The following is a 21,427-nucleotide window of genomic DNA, read 5'->3' as shown; positions in this document are numbered from 1 at the left end:
ATGTGGCTGTCCCAGGATGCTGGTACACACAGGACAGCCAGGTAGAGAACTCAGATTTCTGACCACCATTTTTTGGCCACTGGTTCACCCCAAGATCTAACTTTCTGCTGCTTTATTGGTAGTTAGCAGCTGTCAGTGCAGCATCAAAGGCACTGCTGTAACACATTCGCCTTGGCCTGATCTGCTTAGCAGACTAGCTGCAGTGTCTGTACCAGCGACAGCCTCCATTTGATTTTTTTGGTCAGGCTTCAGTATAGTGTGCGTTATGGTAGTCAAGCCCAGAGAGGTATGGATTACAGGGATGAAACCCTCCTCTAACAGGGAGGAGTGTTGCCTCTTGGCCAGAGACATTTCATGAGGCATTTAATTTAGCACACCGAGTGCTACCACTTGGGACTCAGAATTGGAAATGATGCAAGTTACACATGTGGGTCAGTGAGTCTTGGACTCCAATTTGACACAGTGATGTAGACTACAAAATGAGAGGTTGGAAAGTACATGAGATGAGTAACAGCATTTAAATTGAGGTTGCCTGCTCTATCTTATGTTTCCTCTCCCTTGCTCTAGAAGTCCCACTTGTTTAAACTTGCTTGTATCACTTTTGATTTGCATTCTAATATTTAAATTTGTGTGGTTTTTTTTTTAGCTGTGAAAGCATTTTAAATACTACTGCCATTGGATATTTTTTCTTTTATTAACTGATAACAGGATACACACAGACACACAGAAACCTCTGCTACAATTCAGTCTCTTCTGAATTTGTCCCATCTTGAACAGTTGGCTCTGATCCTTCAGCAAGCAGCAATGTGCTCCTCCTGGATGCTATTGGGATTCAGTGCAGGAAAAAGATTCTCCCTTTGCAGATCAGCTTCAAGGGCAGAACCTTATGTATATATTTACTTACTCTTTTTTCATGTTTTCTTCCTTGTGTAGATTTTGGGCCTCCTGCTTCATTTAGCTCAAAATTATACTGTTTGTGTGGGTCTTCCTAAAGGGAGAACATTCTTGGGGAGAAAGGAAGATACAGAGGAGAGAGAGAAGGAGAGACGAAGGCCGAAAGCAGTATTCATCAAGAGCTTCTCACGTGCCCTGTCTATATGACTAGTTTGGGCTAACCAACAAGACTTTCTTTAGGATGCTGTTTATTCTGATTTTCATCTGAGATGTGGTTTTCTTCTCCCCCCAACTGAAGACCTGATGATTTAGCAGTTCCCAGTGCCATCATACTGCAGCACTGGTGGCAGGGGACAAATCAGCTCTCATGACCACACAGAAGATGATGTACTGCCTGACACTTCTTGTACGGGGTCAGGTAATAGGAGCACATCTTTTGGGGTCAGGTGGTGAAGCCTGTTCTTTGCATTGCGTCGGGTGATTTAACACTGCAAGACGTGTCTCCAGCACCTCAGCATTCAGTGTACTTTGAAAGACTGAAGTGTTTCTAGTGTGCCCCCTTCTTCCAGGTGCTATCCAGAGGGCTCAGCCTCACCAGTCAGAGCATAATTTTTGTGGAGTTTAGGAAACACCAGCCTAGAGCCTCTGCAGTGCTGTAACACATCCCAGCTGCCACACACTAGAACACATCCTGGGAAGAGCTGCCTAAAGTCTGCTGGCTAAAAGCCACCAGCGCCAACGTCTCCTTCATGGCTGTGCTTCTGAAGACTGATCACCAACGCCACATCACCAAAGCCTGGTTTTGACACGATTTATGGGTATTTCAGTCCTTCGAGCGCACCAAAGCCACATTTTCAGCTTTTTTTTTTTTTTTTGGAAACACGAGTGCGAGGGACTGGTCAAAGATACTTTAAGAAGTTAACATATATATGGATATGTATGCTATATGTTATTGTACATAGCCGAGCGCAGCTGGGTCTTGGCTTTCGGCCCGGCAGCACGGCCCGGCGGGTGCCTAGCCGCGGGCCGGGAGAGGCGAGCGGCGCCCGGCCCCCTCCCGGCCCCCGCCGCCGCCGCCCAGGCCTTCCCCGCCGCGCTCCTCCTCCTCCTCCTCCTCCTCCTCCTCCTCCTCCTCCCCCCCCCCTCCCCGGGCGGCGCAACGCGGCGCGGTGCGGCTCCAGCGGCCCCAGCGGCCGCGCAGGCAGGGCGGGCGGCGGGGCGAGGCCAGGCCTTCCCGCGGCGGGAGGAAATGGAGGCGGCGGCGGCGGCGGCGGCGGCAGGGCCCGGCGGCGGCGGCGGCGGCGGCAGAGGCTGAGCGGGGGTGGGGAGGCGCCGCCGCCGCCGCCGGGCGGGGGAATGCAGCAGCCGCGGCGGCGTCTCGGGGCCGCCGCGTGAGGCGGGGCCCGGGCGGCAGCGGCAGGAGCGGCGCCCGCCGCGGGTCCCGGGCGACGGCGGCGGTGGCGCTGGAGCGGCCGGTAAGTGCGGCGCGGTGGCGGCGGCGGCGGCGGCGTCGCGGCCTGCCCCGCTGCCCGCTCCGCCCGCCGGGAGGCCCGCGGCGAGGCGGGGGCTGCGGGCGGCTCGGCCCCGCGGCGGGGCTGCGCTGGCCGCGGGAGGGTGCGCGTCTTTCCTCCTCCGGTTTTGCCCTCCCGCTCCCCCCTGCCCGCGGCGCCCCGCAGGACATGAAATAGCGGTAAGTGCGCCCGCGGGCAGCGCTGCGGGGCCGTCGGGGGTGTCCCGGGGGCTCGCCGCTCCCCCCCGCCGGCCCGGGTATGGGGACGAGGGACTCCTCCGGCCCGAAGGCAGGGGAAACCCGCTGAGCGCAGCCAGCTGCTGTTCCCTTTGCCTGTCAAAGGTATTAGACGGACATCTGGCTTGGAATCGGTGCAGTAAAGCACTCAAGTGTTTCTCCTCGCTGACTGGGAAAAGTTTACACCTGTTTAGCCAAGGTCCATCTTCCTCCAACTGCCTCCGGAGTCCAGCTTTTCAGCTCGAGTAAGCTTTGCCTTGCCGTGTCCTGTGTCCCTGATAGAGACTCCCTGTGTTTTTATCCCTCCCATGGGACAGCGAGTTGCACCCCCAACGTCACGCCAGGTAGGGAGCCCTGATGCGGGGGGAATACCTGCAACCTCAATCCCTGGCCACGAAGGGATTGGACCTGGCATCAGTCTAGCACTTCACGGGTGGCAGGTTGGGGAGGCCAGGTCCCAATTTTGAGCGCTTTGCCTGCTGGCTGGCGTTTGTGGAGCTGGCACGCTCCGTCCCACTGAGCCTGCATGAGGCTGAGGGGGGTTATGCAGCTGCTGCTGGGGCTGCAGCCCCCCTAGTTCATTTTCTGCATGCTGAAAGATGAAATGTACGTGCTCAAGGAGGACTCTGCTCTCCAGCAGTCTCTGTAAAAACAGAGGTGGTAGTCCTGCTAATGACATCAGGGTGGTGAAAAGCCTTAGAAAAGGATCAGCTTTCAGAAATGTCCATTATAATGTCCATTACAACATTTAGCAGCACCACTCAACTTATCAAATGAGTATGTGATAGATTTTAGTCCAGAATTTAAAAAAAAAAAAAGTGTCCAGACTCTATGAAGTTAAGATAAGTAGGCCTTGATGAAAATGAATTAAGCGGTTGTATGTCCTTCATTATGAATTGCATTTCAAGTTACATCATTAGTCATGTGCTGATGGGCAAGCAGCTGGTGGTTTGAGACTACTGGAGTGCTGCTGTGATCACTATGCGTGTAGTGACTATCCTGCTGGGGAGCCCCCATCCACACAGCACAACTTGCAGAACAGGGGCCTGTGCTTTGAGTTTTAGTGTTGTTTAAACCTTCTGCACTTTCTTCTGTCATTCACATGAAGAACAGCAGTCTCCCCTGAAGTACTTGCATTTTCTCCAGATAATGTCTTACTCGCAGGCCATGGGTCAACCCTGCCACTCTCTGTTCATGTTTGGGGTGTATATTTGCTATCACCCTTTTGCTCTTGCTTTATTAAAACTGGCATCTGGCTATCTGAGGGTTATGTGACAATTCAGGTCTGGGGCAGGTAGCCCAAAGAAGGAAGGACAGAGGAGTAGGCAAAGAAAGACATTTTTCAGATCTTGTGATACTAAAAAGTGTTGAATTGCAGTAAGAGGGAGAAGGAGCAGGTTGTTTTTCCTTTCTTGTTTTTTCTGCAAAGAAAAAATGTTGTAGGCAATAAGAAGTAAAAGATATACTTAGAAGCGGAAGGAAACTGTTATAGAGGAAAAGAAGAAGCTAGTAAATGCATTCACCAAAAAGTAAGTAACAGGAGAGGCAATAGAAATGAAGATTGGATAGGAATCAGGAAGTGTAATTACCCTCTGTGAAAATGATAAAGATATCCGCATTTGATAGGGCAGAAGAAGCTATAGAAAAAGGAATAACATGAACACATTCTTTAAAAAATTCTAACAGCATTACGTTTTGGTGAGCATAATGGTCGAGTTACTTTTGTATAGAGTTTTGAATAGTCCTGCTTCCTGAGATAGATAATGAGCGGCTGATACAGATGGAGTTTCATTTAGGATATTAGAAGTGAGTTACAGGGCCAGCTGTTATAATTACATTATGATAAATCCTCTGACAAGACTATTACATAACTGAAATTGGTTGTAGGCCTGCTGTGCGCATAACAAAGGAGAAGATAAAATTGCTTAATATTTCCATCTCAGCTGCAACATCTCGAAGGATAATAATTCTCACTGTTATGGATGTGACTGTGATTCTGTCCCCTTTCTGGACTCTGAGCCTAGGTAAACAGTGTGTTGCCCTTCTGCGCCTTTGACTGAAATCATGTTGTTCCCCAATCCCTAGAACAGAGGATCTTGCTGCAGCATCCTCTGTGCGCTGACTACTGTTGCCTTTCAGGTCAGAGCAGGTTGAAACTTCTCCTCCCTGGTCATTTAACGCAACTTCTTAGAAATCCAATGAATAAATTACATAAGGAGATATAGATCAATAATCCTTACTGTATGATGCACATCCATCATCATTATAAAAATTGTCAGACTAGGAGGAGTATTATGAATATCGAAGGCCCAGTTCTGCCATTCTTTATATGGCACAGATGTACTGGGTTAGACAAAAGGGTCTGTCCCAGACCACTTATGATGTCTTTGGAGAGCCAGCCGCTGATGGTTAGAAAGAGATTTTCCCCTTGCAGAGTATTCTCTGCAAGCTTCTGTCAATCTGCTGTCTTGAAGGCAGGTTAAATAATATCTTAAATGTTGAATGGCTCTCATGGTTTTAGTAGAGCTTCCCAAAAGTAAAAATATCATTGTTTCGTTCTTTGACCTGTCTCCTGACATCCATTTTGAATTTCTCTCTCATTTGTAAGAGTCAGATGGTGTCCAAATCATTGTGGTGTCTGAAAGCCAAGGTGGTAAGTTTTAGTGCTCTGAAGAGGAGACAGTGGATGTTGTGGCAGACTGAAAATGAGCAACCTCAAGACCTTATGGTCTTCAGCAAGCATCTTAGGGCACATTTTGCATTAGTATAATGGTAAGATGAAAATTATTTTTGAACTGCTTTACTGAACTGAGCTGGAAAGAGATCAGTGCTCTAAAATTCAGGCCATAGCATTTACCCTTCCCGACCTACAGTTTTTGATGTTGAAGAATAACATGTCTCAGAAATTGCATGCTTATTTGATAACTAGGGAGTTGCAGCAGAAAATGGGAGATGACAAACATTATTTTCATGGAAGTCAAAACGCCTGTAACTTCCAAAAGATAGTTGATACATCTTTTTACTTAAATGCAGTGTTTCTTAAGAGAAGTATTTAAAAGTGAAATCATAAGGGAAAGAGCAGGGGGAAGGACCTTTCAGAAGCCAAACTGAAAAAATATTGCACTGAGAAAATAAAAATAGGCCCAAACACTCCCAGCCTAGCTAAAAATTGTGGATTCTGTTTTTGTAATTGGAGTTGTTTTGTTCTTTTCCTCCATTTCAATTACATCTTTAGGTTCCCAGATCCGTTTTGTGCTGCTTGCCTGTCTGCACAGGTTTTCAGCCCTACCCCTGAAGATGTTTCATTTCTGTCACCTACAGTGAGAACTGTTGTTGGAAGCATTTTCATTGCTGGAAGGCAAAAACTGGATGGAAAAGCAATCAACACCTGTAGTAGTAGTACTGGTGTAGCAGGTGGCAGGAAGTAGACATGCTGGAACAATGTCAAAAACAGACTTACTTCTGATGTTTAAGCTTTATGGAAGTGAGAAAGTTGGAATACTGGTATATGACCAAAAACTTAATACAAATTTTGCTTTGTGTTATTATCTAGCACAGTCTTAGATTCTGAGCTGGGAATGAGGACACTTCTTTTACTATCTGGCAATTTGCTCAAATGGCCACACAGAAAGTGTGGTTGTAAGACCCTGCAGGAGTGACTGTCACTGAAGTTCGGTGCAGTCACTAAAGGGCTGAGTTTGGTCCTATTGCTCGTTGTTTCCCAAGGCTGCAAGTAGTGTACAAACTTCACAAGAGTTGTTTGAGGTTTTTTGTTTTAAGTCCTCTTTGGTTAAGTGTTCTGAGGTTGTAGTATATGTATCCTCAAAAGGAAGAGTTCACTGAGTCTGAACTTTCCAACACCTGAGTTCAGGCCCCTAGGTGTCCAACATTTCTCCAGCAGCAGCTGAGACAATGCTGAGGCTGCAGCAGTTTCTACTTTATTTTTGCAAGATAAATATTCAGGCCAATGGCATCTCAGGTTCTGGCAGATGGGCAGTGATGTTTTTCTATTAGAATCTTTAAATAGTCATGTAAGCTTAGATTTTGCAGTGGCACTTCACAAATACTCTGTGTCAGCCTAAGTACTTCCATGGAAGTGTTGCCCATCAGAAGTCAGATATTCAGCAAAAGATGCAGCTTGAAATCATGCATGTCTCTGAATGGCCAACAACTTAAATCTTTTTTGTAACTGGTTTCCTTATATTGCATTTTTACCTTTTAACATGAAAAAACAGTTTATCAGAATTACAGTTTGTAAAAGCTAGCTAAGAAGTACTCAGAGCACTCCAGCAAACTTACAAGCTGTGCAAGGCAGAGTGTATACCATGTCTTCGTAATACTGTACCGTGTCCTCATCCTCACTCTTGTTTGATTCAGTCACTACTGTGGTTTTTTTGTGTGTTAAAACTCCTGGATCTGCAGTCTGAATTCTTTGGGTGCCTCTTCCTGCACTACTGGGAAAGTCATGTCTTTAAGGTAGTCTCTGCTTCAGGGAAACCCTTTTTACTGTTTATGTAGACGGTGCTTAACATGATGGGAATGAAAACTTTTCTAGAACCTATGGTTGATACTGTGTTGGCAATAAAAATGACATAATAAAAAAAAGTATTTAATAACTTTAAATATTGTGTCAGTTTAGCGTTCTGGCTCGGTAGCTTTCTGCCTGTACTTCCTGCACCCTGGGCAGGAGGGGGGTCCATGTTATATCTAATGAGGTGACAGAGGATAACTAAGAATACTGTTCTAATGTTACAGCTTGGTGGATCTGCTGATTAGGTACCATGGAAGGGGAAGCTTCCTCCACATACTCCCTTCTTTTGCAGCAGTGAGCTGGCTAAGGAAGTTAAATGGGCAAAAAAAACCAAAAACCAAAACAAACAAACCAAAAACCCCCCCCCCCCAAACCTCCAAAACCTCCACACTGCAAAAAAAGGGGGATTTTGCTGGTTTGTCTCCCTGAGCAGTCAGGGAGACACAGTCAGATGCCACCTAGTGCTATTGCCAGCACAAGGAAGGGAACTGGGAATGTGTACGCAGAGGTGAAGGAGGAGTGAAACCTCCCTTTTGGTAGCAGCAGCTATTACATTGGCTCAGCTGTAATATCACATAAAAACCCAGCCAAAAGAACAATATCAAAAAAGTGAAAACTGCTACTTTGGGTAGGTTTTATGACACACATCCATGTTAGCATTTTATCATATATCAGTTGTGGAAAGTTTGGGGTTTTTTTCTAAACTGGAACAAACTATTCATGTGTCAATCTTTCCTCTTTCAAACAGGAAGCAACAAAAATCTTTATATGGCTCATGTCTGACAACATGCACCACCAGTGGCTGCTGCTAGCTGCATGCTTTTGGGTGATATTCATGTTCATGGTTGCTAGCAAGTTTATCACATTGACTTTTAAAGACCCAGATGGTAAGTTCAACTTTAACTAAAATTCAATGTGAAACAGAAGATTGGATAATGTTTCACACAAATAAATACTCTTTCTGTGCAAAGTAGTTCTCAGTATGTTACTACTTTTCTTCAGTAGGATTTGAGAACAGAACGACTGAATTATTATCAATGTGAAAGCACTGATATTTTCACAGTTTTTGCTTTTCTTGATGGAAGTCTGCAAAACTAACCTTGTGTCTTTTCTGTTTGATGGTTAGGAATAGAGAGGATCACATCTTGCAGTTCAGTTTTGTGAGGTCTGGTTTCTCAAATCCACTCAGTTTCAATCTAGTAGGAATAGACTCTATATGCAGAACAACACAGCAGAATTACCTTTTTCAAGACAAATGAGATTCACAAGGAACTAAATAGCCTGTTTCACATGGTATTTATTTCTGTCCTTTTGTGACTGCTTGTCCTGTGGCTGCAGTGTAAGCCTTGTGGAAAGTTTGGTTTCACTTGCAGTGCACTTAGTCTAGCCACCTCTGCCTTGCTTCTTGCATTCAGTTTTATCCTCTTTTGACTGGCAAACGGCTTATAGGCTTTTGCTTAGCCTAAGTAGCCCAGATGGTAATAAGCTGATAAGGAATTAAAGGCATTTGATGATACCACACAGCATGTTACAGTTTTCTCTCTACTTATGAACTGCCATTAAAAAGCAGCCCTGCAGGGAGTTTATGGTGAAGGTGGCAACATGACTTACTGTTATAAATGAGATCTGTATTTTTGCATCTTTCTAAGAAATGCAAAAAATGTGCAGCTCTTGAAGAGTCAAGATCATTAGTGCAGTTTGTTTCAATGACGTGACGGTGGATAAATATATTAAGTGTACCTTTTTAAATAGCATACCTCTGTGTGAAGACTTATTCATCAAGTCTTACAGATGAGAATTATAGGCTGACTTGGTAGCTTTTCTCAGTCCCAGCTGTTTTCTGAGTCCTAGTACATCTGCAAATGAGCCAGTCTTATATTAGGTACTTAAATGTTCTGATATTTCATACTATGCCAACTCTTGTTTCCCAGCACAGGTATTCTCTGAGTGGTTATTTACACCAGAAATTGTCAGGGGAATTCAAATGTAATTAAAAAAAAAAAATCTTTTGCTAAAGTACACCCTCTGCATTTACTTGCTTATTATTATCTTGGCTTGCCATTTTTTCTCCATCTTTCATTTGATCTATGCTGAATCTTCCTTCCCCTTTGAATAGCTTTTTGAGCAGAAGACTGTATAATTCCTAAGCGCCAGTGCTGCGAAGACATGACAGTGGTTAAGTGTATGTACGTGTTGGAGATGCCAGTGTTTGTATTAGGACTAATGAAGGGAAGTGATGTGAATACACTAACAGAATTTTGGAGGTGATATGAAGAGTATGACCAGTTCTGGAGGAACTCTTGTGGACTTAATAAAATATGGCTTGCCAAGAATTTTCCTTATTTGAATGCGTCTACTTTGCAACTAGACTAAAACTTGCAGATGCTCAGTGGATCAGTGTGACTTCTGTTTTTTAACCTTTTACTGATGTCTTTGGTGCATGAACACCTTGCTGAGAAAGAACAAGTTTCTCTCTGTCATCTCTACTAGCATCTGTGTGCATGTTTTTATCCTATGATAACGAAAGATGGTTTAACAGCTTTTTCCACTGAGCCTTACTTCAGATTACTTTGCTTTTACTACAGGATGCTGTGAAGTAAGTATGTGCACAACAATATTTACCTTAGCTGATTGCTTGGATGCTGACACTGCTCTCAGTTTTAACTTGTTTTTCCCTCATGTGCTTTGTTAAAAGGCAGTTTAGACACAATAGAGTACTTGCTTAAGAAAGGGACACAGTACACACAGTTTCCTGAGCATAAAACAGTAAGCCACTGTGGAGGCAGATGAAGAATGATTATCCATAAAAGAACAAGCTATGTGAAGGGAAAAATAGTGCAATATGCATGGAAATAAATTTTGAGAGAAAGATCATGTTCTTTTTGCTTTGTGGCTAGGGAAAGCTGCTTCAAATCATTTTTGATCCCTCTGCACTATGTAGAGAACAGCTCCAGCCCTGTGTTATTTTTCAGTTTCCCTGTAGTATGGCAATTAATGGAAGAACCTTTTGCATCTTTTTCATGTGATTTATTTTGGTCACAAACTATTAGCTGCATTAAAATCATAAAAGAAGAACTGGATTATCAGTTGAATACATTTTCCCCTTTGGGAGTCTCTAAGGAAGACCGTGAGTGCAGTAGTAAGGAATGGATCTTGTATTCTTTAGCGCTGGTTAAATGTGTTAATTTCAGCACCAAAGAAAGAACAAATTCTTCTCAATGAAGGTTTTGTTTCAATAATGTCTGTGAATTTACAATAGAAAAAGCCTGCCTAATAACACAAGGGAAAAAAAAAAACAAAAAAGACATTAATTTTTTGTTTGCAAGTGCTATGTGAAGTTATTTGAAAAATCTACTATTAAGTCCATATAGTTATGCTCGTTTGTCTACCAAACAAGATTTAAATATCATATGTTAGAGCTTTGATCACATGTTAAATGAAGTAATTCTTTTTCTTGCTATTTGGATTTATGATTTCTGTGTCTCTTTATACACAGTTTGTTCATAAAAAAACAAAACAAAAAATATATGATCATGTCTATCCGTGATATAACTCAGCTGAAGTTGCATCTAAAATTCCCATAGACCACATCCTTTAAAGCATTCATCATCTGTCTCAGGCCTTGTTAGTTGCCTTCCCATTTGGGAACAAATCCTGATGTTTTGTATGCTTGATACAGAAAGTGATGTTTGATTGTATTCAGTGTAAAGCAGAAATAGTTGCCTCCCTCCTGCCCCCATGTAATCTCTTATCTCTCTTCCTTCTTTAGGCTATGGTGCCAAGCAAGAGCCATTAATACTGACAGCTGTGACAAAAGTGGAGGAGGTACACATGCCAGAGGAAAAACCTTGGCCTGAAGAATTCCAGGTGTGTACTGTTGAGAGGAGGGTTTCATGTATTACAGAGTAGGAGAAAATAAAGGTTAAGTACGGGCTTACTCTCATTGACAGGAATTGCTAGACAGGAATTATTTGGTCAGACTGTTTTATTGAGGTAGAGCTAACAGAATTCTTTTTAGCTTCACAAAGCTAGTTGGTTACAGTAAGCTGCTATCTTGTTTCATCAGAATGATTTAACTTAAAAATGTGTTTCCATTTCTAGGAGAAAATAGTTACAGTATTTCTTTACAAGTCAGGACAATCATTTGTGCTAGCCTATTTTATATAATGGCCCAATTTCGAGTTACTTTTATTCTGCCTTGTTACAGCCGTTGGGCTCCTTCTTCTGGAGGGCAAGCCTGTGTCTTGCTTATGTCTTAGTTCCTTTTGGTTCCCTGCCCAGGCTCTCTACTTTGATTCTTTTTATCAGTCTCCATCTCTTTTTCATGTATTGTGCTCTTTGTGCTTCACATCTCAGCATTTGTCCAAAGTAGAACATGAACACAATAGTGTTCAGTACAAATTGATCCTTCAGATGCACAATTCTGTGCTTTCAGATGTAAAGCAGAACAAACGTGATGCTCCCTAATTTACAGGGAAACTCTGCAAATTTCTTATACAAATATGAACCTGAGATTAGCTGCAAGGTGGGCTAAGGCCCACTTTTTTCCAATTGGTTAAATAAGTCATCTTATGTTTGGAGTATGCTTGGGATGCAGCATGGAGGATAGGTTTCTGTATAAATGTGGCACTTTCTGTTTTCTTATGTCAAAAATTTGAAATTTAAGCTATCCTCAAAATACTTGAAAGATTTTGTTTTGTGGAAGGCTGGCAGAATTGCGTAGCGAGTTTTAATATCTTCCATTACCTATAAGGAAAAAAATAATAAGATATCTGGATCCCAAACTATTCCCTCTGATAGCTTGAAACACACAGTAGCATTAATCCTGATTGCATGCACAAGGTATCATTTTGACTGATAAGGAGTCTATTAGGCAGTTCAAATTAAATCCTAACCAGGGAAGATTGGAGAGAAATAGCAACAGAAAATCAAGATCAAATTTTTTTCTTTATGGAGAATTGGGATGAAAAGTAAAATTGTCCCTTTTTCACGTGTAACTTGGGCATTGTACCTAAAACACTGTTTGTATGAAGATATGGATGGCAGTGCTTGGGTTTACTAATTCAGTCAAATGCTTCTTATCTTTGCCTGTATAACAATGATGTCCACACAGTTCAGAATAATTGCCTAGTTATTTCAGAGAATAAGACAGAAAAATGTCGTTCATTTTACAATACCTCTTTGTAACATTGCCCTTGCTGCAAAGGGCAGTGGCAAAAATTTTAAGAAAGTTGGGAAGTCGAAGAACAATTTGGCCCAATAACATGCTGCTCAGAGATATGCCAAAGCCGTAAGTGAGTTTTCCACATAAATTAAATTTTGGCCCACTTCTAAAACCTCCTCCTCCCCAGCTGGCAAACTAGGTCAAAGCAAAAATAGACTTTTTTCCCCCTTCCTTCTCATGTTGGAAGCTCCAGGAAGGCCAGAAAATCCTAGAATTTTGTTGAGTTCATGAACTCCTTTAATATTCTCCAACTTTGAAACAAGAGGCAATGTGCAAAAAGAAGAAAATGGATAAGTCAAGTTGCTGACGAACTATAATGTTTACCTTATATTTTAGTAGCTTCTCAGAGTAAAATTCATCTCATTGCACTTACCTAGTGAAGATGTGACACCCGTGCTTAAAGATTACTTGGTACAACTGCCAGACTTCAAAAAAAAATAACATCCAGTTGGTTCATTTGTTTTTCTGTGCTCCAAATAGGGCTGTTCAAAAACAGGTGAACAAACAGAAATCTTATACTATCAACAGTTTATTTTTAATGACAGTTTTAGCTCTTTCTCTTTACAGATCCAATTGTGTAAATCAGTAAGGGGAAAGGGGAAGATTTTTCAGTTGAAAGTTAAAATTCCCCATCCCTGGTTAATCAGGCAAGCTCTTTTCCCTCACTCCCACCACCAAACCTGAGGCAGAGGGAAGCGGTTGTAGTCATAGTTCCTGCCCTAGTTTAACAGCAGAAAAGGGGGACATATATCAAACAGATAATCCATTGGGGATGAGGGTGGGGGAGTCCTGCCCACTTCTCATATTTGCCACAGTAAGTGCTGATGCTCGCTCCTTATGTGAATTTTTGTCCATTAATTTTGCTGCAGCTGGGGTAAACAGAAACACTGAATGTCTGCAGATGCTAAAAAAACAGCTCCCAGGCAGAAGGATTAGAATCCTTAAGCACTGTCTCCTCACATATTAAAGCTGAATTTGTGTTTGAAGCGATGGTATAGTTCTGAAGCCTTCCTATCCCAGGCCCCCCAAAGTTTCCTTACTTGCTACTGAAACTTTATGGGAGTTCCAGTCCTTGGTCAAGACATGTGGTATCCATACAGAGGATAGCTGGCTGCTCTGCAATGGTCCTAAATTGCTGTATGGAAAATCTCTTACTGTTGCCCTAGGTAATGACTTAGAGTCATACTGGCATCTGCAGCAGCACAAGAAACAAACTGATACTGCTTTAGTTAATATCTAGCAATATTTTTATAGGGAATCTGGAAGTTATAATATGCACACTATTAGGATGCATAAGTTTGGGTGTTTTTATACCTGAGAATTTGATCTGAAAACTAAACTCTTGCACTTATTTTTTTTTTCTTTCCTCACTCGTTTTTATAAAGCCAACTGGAAAAGCTTTTTCTGAAAATCTGATACGCCAACCCCTGGTTCATATGGAAAGACTTGAGCTTCTCAAGAATGTCTGCAGAGACACTGCATTGAGAAATCTCTCTCACACTGCAGTTTCCAAGTTCGTCCTGGATCGAATATTTGTGTGTGACAAGCACAAGATCCTGTTCTGTCAGACGCCGAAAGTGGGCAACACTCAGTGGAAAAAAGTCTTGATCGTTTTAAATGGTACCTACTCTGATATGGGTGTATGGTTTGCTTTGAGGAGGAGGAAAGAGGAGAATCAGTCCAACTGGGACAACACTAGGGTGGATTTTTTTCTGGTCTTCTGCACTGATACTTAATATCAGCTGTTCATTCTTCATAGTTGCTTCTAGTTCTTCTAAAACATCTCTTTTAAAGAAGTTAAACCTGTTCTTTCTTTGAACGTAAATATTGTTATTGTTTGACTCAGAGGTGATTTGAGTCATGAAAGAGTACCTTTATGCATGTGGTATGTAGATTCGTTATCCTTCAAGGGGTGGCACTTATTTAAAGAATTTTAAACAAATAAATTATAATGCATCGCAGTTCCCTAAGAAAGGATAATATAAAATCTCTGACTTCAACCCACCGATTTTTAACTTCAGTTTTTCAGCCATAAGGAAAGCTAGTATATTTGGCAGCTACTGTTGGTCCTGTGTGGAAATCTTGTGTGTGTTATCAGTGAGCAATCATATGAATTATGAAGATTGTCAGGTCCTTAAGCTTATAATTTGGTCAACAAAGGTATATTATAAAATGACTGTAAAAGAAGGAGCAAAGCAACTAGCTTTTCTGAATAACAGTCTACAAGATATGCCCTGCCTACTGTACATTTGTAGTAGCCTGGTATGTCAATATAAGTATACCTTCAATATAAATAAACCTCAGGGTTTTCTACTATACCACTGCCTGCACATAATAAAACTATTAACTTGACCATATTTGACATAACACACCCTTCTTTGACATAAAAGATGGTCTTGCCTGTCTGTACACCAAGACTGTGAATTTTCTACATGTAATCAGATCAGTTGGAGGCCGTTATGTGCTTGTGCAGATGACATAGCTTCACCAAGGTGTGGGCAAAACCCAAACTTTATAACAAGAAAGATGGGTTTACAAAAGCCCCAAGAACTGCCAGCTCTGCCCTGGTGTTTTCATGTGTTACTTTGCCTTATGTGAGCTAGTTCACACATCCAGAGGAAACAAAGTCATAAATTGACAAAGGAGCTGTGTCTCCCAACAAAACTTGTTTAAAAAGGACTATATCTTAAATGCTTGAATATTAGTTTCATCTTTGATATATGGATGAGAGAGCTGAAAAGCTAGCAAGGATATGGACACACATAGGTATGAACATTTGTCTTAAGTGCCTGTGAAAGCCACACTCCAAGAAAAAAAAAAGCGGATACATGGTTTCAGTTTCTGATATCTGTTGTCTCCATGTAATTCTCCCTGGCTACAAAGAAAAAGAAGATGGAATAAAACTGAGAGTCTAAGTGATATGGATTACACATTGTAGCTCTGGCAACCTCTAAGATTTTTATTGAAACTTTTATTACCTGCACCACTCCCATGGTCAGGCTACTAGAAGAGAGAAGGATATAGAGGCTTTCCACTAGACAGCTGTTTTGTATCACCCTGCCCTTGTTGCAGGTTGGTACTCCGAAATGATGCTGTTGTCTGAAGGCTTACTCCTGAAGTGCAGAGGGTCCACATGAGAGCATTTCCCCAGGTCATTACAACTTCCAGGATCAGGGTTTTTCAATAAATGCATCAGAATTTAGTGACATTTTTCTTGCCAGCTTATGTGCTTGAAAAATAAATTTCTGGAGTGTTTCTGTCTTTAATTTTAGTGCTTTTTAATATATGTAATATTGTGTGACTGGAATTTTGTTTTCAGCACAATGTAGCTGTTGAAAGAACTTCATGGATCCTGACAGCAAAGTGCTTTTATGTTGAAACAGTTCCAAAAGCAGCCTACAGTATTTATTTTTTGTTGCTTGTGGAAACTCAGCCAAAAAGGCTGATCTCGTCTTTGGAGTTAATCCTCAAAGTCTTCCTCTCTTTGTACATGTGGGCAGAGTGAAAGAGAACGGGGATAATGAAGTAGGGAGTTACAGGCTTAGACATAATTGTTGGTAAAATTTATGTAATGTGCATTTCTAAGAGATTTGAACTGATTTGGTCTTGGACCTTGATGTCACATACCCTAAAGAGCTTTAACAGCTCTTAGCATTACAGTCAGAATCTATCATCATTTAACAGTTTTAAACATAGTAACCATAAGTACTAAAAATAGAGAAAAGAGAAAGATAAAAAGCTGTGAGCCAAAGGCACACACATCCTTGCTTGTGCTCACTCACTCTTCCCCCCACCCCTGAAAGATTGACTTGCTCTCTTTCTGATTTGTCTAGGAGTGTTTTCTTCCATAGAAGAGATCCCAGAAAGTATTGTACATGACCATGAGAAGAATGGCCTTCCACGCTTGTCCTCCTTCACTGATGCTGAAATTAAGAAACGGTAAGAGGTGGCTTCTCAGGAAGGTGGGTGGTGTTTGGAGTCAGCAGTGTGGGTGAGCTGGCAGGAGTACAGTTGAAGTCCACATCTGGAATGGAGGACAGCAGGGTTTCTGTCCCACCACTGATACTACAGCATTATTCCCTTATCCACACAGATGTTGCTGTGACTATCCCTCTCCTGTCTTCAAAGACGAAATAGTTAGGTGACCTAACAACTCCCTCTTGGTATGGGATTTCTGTAGGTCAGTACACAGCTATTTGTGGTCCACCCAGATCTCTTGTAGAGTAAAACTTCCCACCTATGTGCAAGATTGGCATTGCAGGTAGATTCTCTTATCTGGGTTGAACCATATAGGTTTAAAAAGTCACTCCTCCTTAGCCAGAGACTATTGTCCATTCAGCTGAAACACTTCCTCTTTCTGTTGGAGTGCTCACGGTCCATTTCAGAGCAGGAAATTTATTTTTCTGCAGTGGTGCCTTCTAAATTACTCTGGCTAGGCTGTGTGTGCTCTTGTTCTTATCTCTGCTACCGCCTTTTCTATATATAATCCCTGTAGGAGGTTGCAGCATGGGAAGAACAGGAAACAAAATGACAGTGGACACTTGTAAGCTTGTGCTTGTGTGGTTTTCTTGTATATTAAGCCATTCTGAAGAGTTAGCCCCATAAACAGGAGGTGGCAGCCATCACTTGAGCACGGTCCAATGTTTGTTGCATTCAGTGTTACGAATGCCACTGATCACAGCTGTGGCTCCGGAAAGGTGTTCACTTCATTGTGACTGATAGTTTTCAAAAAGAAATATTATCACCATGTTCGTGAGAGCATGGATTTATCTCCCTGTGAGCAGCCCTACATAGAGAATAACTGTTTGCCCAGGGGGTGAGCCATAGTTGGGGTATTTGAAGTCAAATGTCATTGTTTGGGGTATTACAGTCAGCCCACTACAGAAATAGTGCTGGAGATGCATAACGTGGGTTCTGTTGGGAATTCTGAAATAAATTATCGGGGCGTTTAGTTGTAGCGAGAGGGATCATGTGGATCTGTTGGTCTAGTCTGCTCACCTCTTGTCCTGCCTGGTTAGGCATAAGTCAGGAAAACTTGAAGACTGATCAAGTGCCTGTTGGGGCTGGAAAAAGTCCATCCACTCACTTTAGTGAGGATTGGGCTCTAAATCTCTTTTGTCAGCTGTTTACCTGAAATAAACTTTATTTTCAGCTTACTCCTCCTACAAATAATCTCTAACTACAGCATGTTACAGTTCAGTGATGTCATGACAAGATATGAAATTCTGTTGAAGACTGTTGGGTCTCATTAAAATAATGTTCTCAGCCATTATTGAAAACATGTCAAAACTTCAAATAAAATACCAGAAATGTTTCTTTTTTTTCACTTAAGCAGTAGTTTGTCTAACTACCTGCCATTGAAAACCGCAACCCTCTGCACACATTTAGCTGCATTGAGTCATTTTTTGTGTGTTGTTTTATGTATGTTGCTTCTTATTTTGAGCCCAATCCCATGACATTAAAAATATCTTAAGTTCAGAGCTTTCAGCATCTTAGAGGACTTGGTCTTCTGTTTATATGGGTCAAGATAAACTAAGCTTCTCCTTTTGCATAAAGTGTGACAAATAGCAAATACTATTTACAGTTTGTATTGTATACAATTTCTGTCTTTTTACTAAATAGTTTTTGCATTGTGAATCTTTTTGACTACAATATTAATAGACTATGAAAGTGGCATATGTAGGATTCATATTGCTGTCTCTGTGGTCAGAGTTTATGTACATTTTGTAAATCTTTGCTAAACACTTCTGATATCTCCTTAATTATTTAATTTCTCATTTCTTCCTTCCTTACTCTGTTTAGGCTGAATTTATACTTCAAGTTTTTTATTGTTAGAGATCCATTTGAAAGACTTATTTCTGCATTTAAAGACAAGTTTGTGCACAATCCTCGGTTTGAACCTTGGTACCGACATGAAATTGCTCCTGGCATCATTCGTAAATATAGAAAGAATCGCACGGAGACCAGAGGGCTGCAGTTTGAGGATTTTGTGCGCTATCTGGGTGACCCAAATCACCGATGGCTGGATGTTCAGTTTGGTGATCACATCATTCATTGGGTAACATATGTGGAACTGTGTGCCCCCTGTGAAATCACATATAGTGTGATTGGACACCATGAAACCCTTGAGGATGATGCTCCATATATCTTGAAAGCAGCCGGCATAGACCATCTGGTATCGTACCCCACGATTCCACCAGGGATAACAGTGTACAACAAAACAAAAGTAGAGCGGTATTTTTCGGGAATTAGCAAGAGAGACATAAGACGCCTCTACGCTCGGTTTGAAGGTGATTTTAAACTCTTTGGCTATCGGGAGCCAGATTTCTTGTTAAACTGACACCTAGAATAAGCTCTGAAGAAGTGTCTGATGGATTAAACTAAACCCACATGAATACCAGCTGCAACACGGACAGAGCTAAACGACCATTTGTTTTCTAGCTTTTTGATGTTGCTCCATTTTTCAGTGAAATATTTGTCATATGAACAATTAGGGGCTTATAGTTGTTTACTGACCGTATTTTCAACATGTGGTATTGAAATCTGTTAAGAGTGAAATCTCTGTTATCTGGAATACAGAAATCCACTTATTCCCTCTTCCCTCCAGAAAAAAAAAAAGAGGAAGAACCAATGGGCTACAACCTTCCCTGTCTCTCTCCCAGACAGAATGCCATTTAAAAAAATATGGTGAAGCATTTATAAAGATGGCAGTTTCACTGTAGGTCAGCTCTGACATGTGGGTGAACTTACGATTCATGCTCATGAGAAAGGCATGTAGAGTCTCCCATGAGCTATGAAAATTAGAGGCCAGTACAGGACTAAAAATCGATTAAATGCTTGGCAAGTAAAATCATCCAGGTTCTGTCATGTGGTTGCTATAATAACAGTAATGCTGATCTAATCCCATTTTTTGTTGGTCACAAAATGAATCTAATTAGACAGAAGCTTCAGAACTGTCCAAAAAGGGGCTGGTTCCAGAGCACCGTTCTCTTTGTATTCTTGTCAGGTGTTTACTGTACTTACTTCTGGCCCGTTTTTTAAAATATTATTTAAGTCCTGGCTATGTAAGTTATCTGAGAACATCAGATACAAATGGAGCACAGAAGAAATACAAAGCTTTTAGGGAAACTTTAAGAAAATTTAATTTAAAAAGAAAGTATGAGTTGTATTTGAGGAGCACATCACAAGATGCTCTCTAAATATCAAACATTTTAACTTGTTTTATCTTCTAACACTTAGGGTTAAATAAGCTACAAAAGCAGGATTGTCATGTAAATGGAGTTAATTTGGGTTAATGCTCCACCTTTTTCTTATATCATGCCTTTCTCAATGTTTAGTACCTTAGAGAAGAGAAAATTTCTCCCCCTCTGAAAATGCAAATCCCTACTGCTGAAGGAGGCAGGATGAATCCTTGATTTTTCCAGTGTTTCGCTGCTATGGTGTCCTGAGTCAAAAATGCCCAACATCTGTGTTACCAATGGGTGAGCTGGCAACTTGCCAGGCATTCAAATGTCACTTAAATTTGTGTATACACGTTGTGCATTAAAAAAAAAAAAAGCAGAACTGAATGGATGCAACCATAACATTTGCTTGTGTTTGCATTCTTCCTGTCTGATAAAAGTGTCTCTTGTCCGAGTGCACCAGCAATAAAAATTAGTGCACTGTCCTGCAGTTCACGGGAAAGAGAGGCCATGTATCTGAGTTAGAGGAATTGGTCCATCATAGTGAGGCATTTCAGCTGTGTTTTTGAAATCTTAGTCCTAAAGGATTAATTTTCAGACCAGCATAACATTGCTGGCTAGAAATGCTAATGACAGTCAATGCTATGGAGTCTGCTCTTAAATCCAGCCACAGTATGTTTTTGACAGCTTCCTGTATCAGCATAAGGAAGCATCTTGCAGTCGAGAAAAAGGAAGGCTGTGCCAAACTGACATGTGCTGCTATCTGCAAAAAAGAAGCCCTGTTGTAGCTGGATGTAATTTCAGAAAGATCTCAACAGTCTAATGGAAATAAGGGAGAATCATTAACTGGGCGTTGTTAGCAAGAGAATAGTCCAAGGCGGCAAAGCTGGAAGAGTTGTTTGGGTTTTTTGTTTGTTTGTTTTTGAAAAAAACCAGCAGTTACAGTGCCCTAGACTTATTAGTTCTTAACTTATGAGAAAAAGATGTTAACAGCTCCAGGTTTTTGTGTGTTCTGTTTTTTTGTTTGGTTTCTTTTTTTGTTTTTAATATGGAAACTTAGCAAAACATATTATTAAACACGTTTTGGAGCTAATGAGCTGATTGATTACCTCTCTGCCGATTTCCAATGTAACAGTGTGAATAATGTATAGTGAATTCAGGCCTTAAAGTTTAAATCTAATAAAGTAGAATCATTTTTCTCTGAAAGCATAAGCTACTGATCACACAGCACACAAATGTATCTGTTTTTATTTTTCTTCATAAACTACTTAATGTACTGATTGCTTAAAAATTGCCAGGTGGAAAGTTCTATACAAGTTTTAAGTATCAATGTTTTTCCTAATAGACTTCTCTGACCTGAGTTCTCTTGGGAGTTTGGTGGCAAATGTGGATGGATTTATGCACTGATGTAGAGAGCTCCAGCAAACTGTATTGCTTGCACTCCTTTCCCCCAGTTCTGTGCTCCTGTGCTTTTCAGGTTGCAGTTGGAATATTCATTACCTTTTCTTCAATTCATACGTGGTGTTTCATTTAAGGAGAGTCCTTAAAGGGGTATGGTGAAATTCTTACCATGTAGGTTCGGTGCAGGATAGAGTGGCCAGAGCATTCTGTGTCCTGGAGAAGACTCTTGGCGTGCCAGTCATGCTGAATTAAATTCTTGTCTTTTGTTTTAAATTAATTGTCGTCTATACAAGGCATTTACAAATTTAATCCCAGTGGCATGCATGAATGGCATTTGGCTGTTTGGATGTCATTTGCATACCACTTTCAAGCTGCAGTGCTATATACCTCAAACTGCAGGTGATATATATGTATTTTGGGAACTACTTGTCCAGATTATTACTTCTCTT

At 41.4% G+C, this 21,427-nt stretch overlaps 1 protein-coding gene across 4 annotated transcripts; it reads left to right on the top strand.

Moving 5' to 3' along the window:
• The first annotated feature begins 2,303 nt into the window (after positions 1 to 2,303).
• CHST10 (carbohydrate sulfotransferase 10) lies at positions 2,304 to 20,783 on the top strand. Of its 4 annotated transcripts, XM_067294639.1 has the most exons (7): positions 2,641 to 2,886; positions 5,877 to 6,145; positions 7,921 to 8,059; positions 10,942 to 11,039; positions 13,782 to 14,016; positions 16,230 to 16,335; positions 18,199 to 20,783. In XM_067294639.1, exons 2-7 carry the CDS (start codon positions 6,083 to 6,085, stop codon positions 18,734 to 18,736), a joined length of 1,179 nt encoding a protein of 392 aa, XP_067150740.1. In that variant the 5' UTR covers positions 2,641 to 2,886; positions 5,877 to 6,082; the 3' UTR covers positions 18,737 to 20,783. The 4 variants fall into 4 exon arrangements, with proteins under 4 accessions (XP_067150747.1, XP_067150757.1, XP_067150740.1 ...); XM_067294646.1 differs by lacking the exons at positions 2,641 to 2,886; positions 5,877 to 6,145 and adding an exon at positions 2,304 to 2,369; XM_067294656.1 differs by lacking the exons at positions 2,641 to 2,886; positions 5,877 to 6,145 and adding an exon at positions 2,534 to 2,584.
• The last annotated feature ends 644 nt before the right edge of the window (positions 20,784 to 21,427 follow it).

Source organism: Apteryx mantelli, chromosome 1, assembly GCF_036417845.1.
Source record: "Apteryx mantelli isolate bAptMan1 chromosome 1, bAptMan1.hap1, whole genome shotgun sequence".
Taxonomy (NCBI): Eukaryota; Metazoa; Chordata; class Aves; order Apterygiformes; family Apterygidae; genus Apteryx; species Apteryx mantelli.
The sequence above is the reverse complement of the archived record's forward strand: the minus strand, read 5'-3'. Positions and strand labels throughout refer to the sequence as shown.